We start from the raw sequence: 6,069 nt of genomic DNA on the forward strand, positions 1-6,069 counted from the left end.
AAGTGCTAGAGGGGTAGGGGAGATAACAGGAGGGGCTGAGGGCAGGGAGAGGGGAAGACTTGGCAGAAACAGGTAAGGTTGAGGTGGTGGAAGGGTTTGAGGAAGGGTCCCAGCTGCAGGTGAAGGTAGTCCGGAGGAAGCTGACTTCGATCCCTTGGCCTGCAGGGGAGAAGCAGAAGGAGCGGGACTCAGGGAAGGCCCTTGCAGCCACTGGGCTGTTAGCCTCCTCTGGGACTGGAAGGTCCTGGTTGGGGGGCAGGGCCACATCCTTTGAGCTGTTTCACTTTCAGAGTGACATCACAGGTGGATGGTTCTTTTAAAAACCCTGGCACCAATGGAATGAAATGGAACACGTAGGCAGCAGGAAGATTCGCCGCCACCGCCCACACCAGGGAAGTGAGGCTGGCACTGGGCTCTGTGTGTGCCACCTCCAGGCAGCCAGGAGACTCCCCAGGGCAGAGGGGGCCTGCCCAGCACCCATGGCAGCTTCAGCAGTTGCAGAGGGCAGCACCCCCTGTGGCATGGGGTGGGGGAAGGGAATGGGTGAGCACCATGGGCTCCTTTGTCAGACCCAGGAAGGAGAGTGGGGGCAGCTACCGGAAGTAGGGGGATGCAAAGCTCCCTCCGGAATGTATGCCCCCCTCTCCCCCTCCTCCCCACATGCACAGCCCCTGCACATGCTCAGTGTGCCCATGAATTGGGTTGGTTGGGGGAGAGCACTGGCTGGCACCCCCACTTAAAGGGCCAGTGCCACACTTGCCTGTTCCCAACAGGGCAATGGGACCTGACCACCTTTCCCCCAATACTGTTACTTCCCTCTCTGGAAGCTTCCTCCTGCCCCACCCCACCAACCTCTGCCCACCCCTCTCCCTCATTCCCTGACCCCATTGCAGGCAGGGTGTGTACACGGGGCACAGGAATTTGCAACTGGGGTCGGGGAGTTCCTGCCAGGGAGGAAAGAGGGATCCTAAACCAGGCTGGGCAGGAATGGTGGGAGGTTTCAACAGCCGCTCCTGTGAAACATGTGTTCTCTGCACTTCCCTCCCCTGGCTCAGGAGACTAAGAGGGACCCAGAAAGCACAGGGCATGAGGGCAGCTCTGGAAAGGCCCAGGGAGGCTATGTCGAGGCCCAACTTCCCTAGCTAAGGGCATGTGATGTGGGGGTGGGGGTGTCTTGTAAACTGGAGCCTCCACCATTGCAGTGGGCGGAGTAGAGGCCCAGGCTTCAAGACCAAGCAGCAGGTGTGGGAACAACTGGAAGCAAAAGGGGCGGGGCACTGAGGGACCCAGGCCTGGCTCCCACCCACAGCTGAGCCCATTCTCTCCAGTGCTGACCCCCAGCTCTGGCCCCAGGACGATCTCCTCCCTGCACACCCCTTACCCAGGAGTCAGGGAGCCAGGCGGGTTGGGTGGGAGGTGCAGATAGGGACCCTCTTCATGCACCCCTCCCATTTGGGTTCAGGCCCTCCCACACTCCCGGCTCACATCTTCTCCTTTGTTCTCTTCTTGCCCCACCCGACCTACAGCCTGGGGGAAAATTAACCCACCGAGGTGCTGCTCTATTTGCACCCTTCAGCCTTTTATGTGTAAGGGGGATGTTGGGGAAGCAGCTGGCAGCTTTCCTGCCTCCAGACTCCTCAGCTTCTGGGCCAAGAAGGGCCAAACTCTTGACCTGCCCTACTGGCAATGCGCCCCCAGCACCCTCACCCACACCCCTCCCCCTACATTCCAGCAGCCCTCTGGAGTCTACTCTTACCTCCTAGACACACACACACACACACACACACACACACACACACACACACACGAGGCACCTCCGGTTAAACAACCTTTGTCCACCTTTGTCCTGGGCCTCCTCTCTCCCTCGGGCTCCATGCTTAGGAATGCACCTGGGAGGCTGCCAGCAAAGGCCAAGGGGCCTCTGGGTCCCAGGCTAGCACCCCACTGCACCTCACAGGGGCAGGCAGGCCTCCAAAGGCTCTTCTGGAATCCAAAAAGCCACTTCCTCGCTAAGCCTCTGGTTTCCCATCTGCAAAGTGGGGATGATGATTCCTGCTGCCCTTCCTGACTGAGCTGTCAGAGGATCCAGGCTTCTAGGGGGCAGGTACCCCAGGATGGGATTTTGCTTTCTCTTGAAACCCATGCATTCCTAGAATCTGTTCTGTGTTTCATTGTAGAAGGCTCCGGCCAGGCCTGGGTGTGGCAGGGCAGAAACGAAAGTTGTCCTGGCAACACACAGGATTTCATCAACATTTCCATCCTTGGGCCGAGTCTTGTCTTGCCCAATGCGGCCTGTCGAGATGAGGGCCTGGAAGGGAAGCTAGGCTGGGCAGCCAGGCCTCTGCCCCTCCCCTTGCCTGGTGGCAGAGCCAGCACTAGCTCACTGGTGAGTTGACTAATTTCCTCCACCACCACTGGTTATCCCTGTTCATTGCTGCCTGACACCCAACGCCGGCCTGCAAGGGTACCAGGAGGGGATGGAAGAGACAGGGTGTCTGGGGAAGGGTGGGCCTGAGTGTGAAGGGGTGGGTGAGCTCATTCTCAGAGCCAGAGGCTGGCTGGTGGTATCTGTGTTACTCAGGCTGACCCAGCTCTCTCTGATGTACAGACAGGCTAGGGCCTCACACACTTCACAGGGAATTCACACCCACGTGGTGAGGCGGAGAGGAGCAGGACGCACAGATGCATGGCAGGCACCAAGAGAGCCAGGCTGCTCTGCTATAAGGGGATCCATGCGCTGCCCCCCTCTGCCTCTTGACTTTATTTTCTACCAGGAGAGCATCTCCCTTAGTACCCTCAGGAGGTAAGGAGACAAACACAAACATGTGATGACTAACCTCAGGCCCAACCCCCTGCAGAGAGGGGTCGGGGTTTGGGGGTGTCAAGAACAAAGAGACACAAGGCACCCAGATCCCGCCCAGTCCAGCGTTTAAACTTCGAGGAGGAGAATACAGGGAGCTCAGAAGCAAACTCTCAAGGAACCCCTGGGCCTGGCCCTTCTCCAAAAGCCCCCGCTCTCTCTCCTCCAGGGAAAGCTCGCAGCTCCTCACAGTGATCTGGCTGAAACTGGGGGCTCCTGACTGAGCTCCCTCCCACCTAGAAAACCTTCCATGCAGCCTGATTGCTCCAACACCCACAGAGCAGGATTCAGGTAACCTGGAGACCTTGGCACGCCAGGCTTGGGGCAGTGGGGACTGGGGCTCCACTCAGACCTCTATGGGGCAAATGTTTTGTTTCTCAGAACAGCCCAAGTGAAATCAATCCTAGACACTCGCCATTTGGTCCCACCAAGACCATTTAATTTCTCTGTAAAAGTAAGCTGACATGGAAGAACCAACTGTGAAAATGGTGAGGTGGGAGTCTGAATCGATTTAGCTGTTCTCAGGGGGCACAGGGTGTTGAGGGTGGTTTTCATCTGCCACCTGCCTCCTTGAGACCCAGCTGACCTGAGTGTGCATGAAATAAGACCTTCTCCTTGTGTCCACCAGGCTTGAGGGCACCCCTAAGTACCCGGCTCCTCGTCACAGCAGCAGCCCTCTCGGTTCCACATCTGGTTCTCCTGCCGAAGCCTCTGGTTCTCGGTCCGGAGCCTCTCGACCTCAGCGGCCAGCTCCTCCACCTGGCGGCAGGACTGCTGGCCTGTGCATGCCTGCAGCTGCTGCAGCCTCCTGGTCTCCTCCTCGGCCTGCGACAGCCGCTTCTCCAGCTCCAGGTAGTCTCGCACCAGCTCTTGCTTGCTGCGGCCATGCAGGCTCTCGGTGCGGAAGCGCTCGTAAGCCTCAGAGAAGTCCCTCTGCTGGAACTCACCGTGCGCTCGGCCCCGCCCGTCACTGTCCCCAGCCTCACTCTCCCCACTGGAACCTGGGTGGGAGACCCCAGGGGGCACATCCAAGTTGGGCTCTTCTGGATCTCGGTCATTCATCAGGAACTGGGTGGTGTTGTAGGGGGCCACGGGCTGGCCTTTGGCGAACATCTGTTCTCGGACCCGGGACGCCCTCTGGCTCTGCCTCTCATCCCGCTGTTGTTTCTCAGCCCAGCTCAGCTCCAGGTAGGGCCGCCAGTGCCGTCTGCGCTTCGACGGCCGCCGACGGTGTTTCTTCCGGGCCAGTACGGCCTCTGCTGAGCAGCCCTCTGAGCTCCGGGTCCAGGGACTCCTACTGTTCCAGCCCAGGCCTCCAACAGCCCCAGCAAGATCTTCATCCTCTGAGTGGCTCTCTACCCGGGGTGTCAGGGGCAGGGAACCACCAGAGTCATGAGGCTCAGGGGGTGTTTGGGGACTCCCTGGGGCACCAGAGGTCTAAAGAGAGAGAGGAGGAAGAAGGATGGATCAGACAGCCTGTCCCTGGAGATGGAACCCTTCCCTCTCTACCCAGCGTGAAGCCAACCTTCCCACACTCAGTTAACTTGGTCACTCTTAGCCCCTCACCCTTTTGCAACCATTTGTTTACAAAGTTACCTGTCTACTGTCTGTCCCCCAGCCTTCCCCAAGTAAACTCATGGTGACAGCAGAAATTTTGCCTGTGGGTTTCAGTCTGTAATTTCAATGCCTAGAATAATACCTGGCACTGAGTAGGAGTTCCATAAATACTATCCAAATGAGTAAAGTAGGGGAAGGAGAAAACTGGGATAGAAGATGGATCTTGATGCATGTGCTTGATCAGAAGCCCAAATGGCACCTGCTCTTCCCTCCTCTCAGAAAACCTAACTTTCAAACAGAGCTGGCTTCATGAGCAGGTGACCTGTGCAGTCCCACAGAGGCCCTGCACCTGGCTTCATGCTGTCCTTGTCTTAAACTTTTTGTTTAAAAAAAAAAAAAAAAAAAAAAACAATGCCAGAGGATTGCTATACATTGCTTCCGTTAGACTTCATTTGGGGAGTTATGAATGTCGGAGTCAATTACAATCTTAAAAAAAAAAAAAAAAAAAAAAAGCCAGGCACAGTGGCTCACACCTATAATCCCAGCACTTTGGGTGGCCGAGGCGGGTGGATCACCTGACATTGCGAGTTCAAGACCAGCCTGACCAACATGGAGAAACCCTGTCTCTACTAAAAATACAAAAAAATCAGCTGGGTGTAGTGGGGCAGGCCTGTAATCCCAGCTACTTGGGAGGCTGAGGCAAGAGAATCCCTTGAACCCGGAAGGCAGAGGTTTCGGTGAGCCAAGATTACGCCATTGCACTCCAGCCTGGGCAACAAGAACAAAACTCCATCTCAAAAAAACAAAACAAAAACAAATATTTATTTTTTTATTTTATTTTTTGAGATGGAGTCTCACTCTGCACCAGGCCGGAGTGCTATGGTGCAAACTTGGCTCACTGTAACCTCCTCCTCCCGAATTCTCCAGCCTCAGCCTCCTGAGTAGCTGGGATTACAAGCATGTGCCACCACGCCCCGCTTATTTTTGTATTTTTAGTAGAAATGGGGTTTCACTATGTTGGCCAGGCTGGACTCCATGTCAAAACAAAAGAAAACAAACAAAACACAACTTACTTTTAGAGACAGGGTCTCACTCTATTGCCCAGGCAGAAATGCAGTGGTACAATAACTCACTGTAGGTAGCCTCAAACTCCTGGGCTCAAGCAATCCTTCTGCTTTAGCCTCCCAAGTAACTAGATCTACAGGCACATGCCACCACACCTGGCCACTGTCTTTAACCTTTTAATAATTTTTGAACAAGATGCCCTTTTGCACTGGGCCCCACAAATTATGTTGCTGATCCTGCTTCCAGCTGTTTGCATGGCTGACTTTTTTCTTGTTTTGTGTGTGTGTGAGACAGAGTCTTGCTCTGCACCCAGGAGTGCAGCAGCGCCACCTCGGCTCACTGCAACCTCCGCCTCCTGGGTTCAAGCAATTCTTCTGCCTCAGCCTCCCCAGTAGCTGGGACTACAGGAGCACACCACCACACCCAGCTAATTTTTTGCTTTGTATGTTAGTAGAGATGAGCTTTCATCATGTTGGCCAAGATGGTCTGGAACTCCTGACCTCAAGTAATCTGCTCGCTTCAGCCTCCCAAAGTGCTAGGATTATAGGCAGGAGTCACTGTGCGTGAGTGTTTTTTTTTTTTTTTTT

The 6,069-nt window shown here is 55.4% G+C and overlaps 1 protein-coding gene and 1 long non-coding RNA gene across 3 annotated transcripts in view; one reads left to right on the forward strand and one right to left on the reverse strand.

Annotated features, from left to right (window-relative positions):
* Positions 1-1,238: 1,238 nt before the first annotated feature.
* On the forward strand, positions 1,239-4,509 carry LOC119474202. The gene is made up of 2 exons (XR_005203490.1): positions 1,239-2,104; positions 3,030-4,509. It is a non-coding gene; the product is annotated as an uncharacterized LOC119474202 (long non-coding RNA).
* The window catches only part of HEXIM2 (HEXIM P-TEFb complex subunit 2), a 9,900-nt gene continuing 7,104 nt past the window's right edge, over positions 3,274-6,069 (reverse strand). For both annotated transcript variants that reach the window (XM_017549383.2, XM_017549381.2), the window contains exon 3: positions 3,274-4,297. In XM_017549383.2, the coding sequence (XP_017404872.1) occupies positions 3,503-4,297 (795 nt within the window). In that variant the 3' untranslated portion in view covers positions 3,274-3,502. The remainder of the gene's footprint in view (positions 4,298-6,069) is intronic.

Source organism: Cebus imitator, unplaced genomic scaffold (genome assembly GCF_001604975.1).
Source record: "Cebus imitator isolate Cc_AM_T3 unplaced genomic scaffold, Cebus_imitator-1.0 Scaffold217, whole genome shotgun sequence".
In the NCBI taxonomy this organism is placed as follows: Eukaryota; Metazoa; Chordata; class Mammalia; order Primates; family Cebidae; genus Cebus; species Cebus imitator.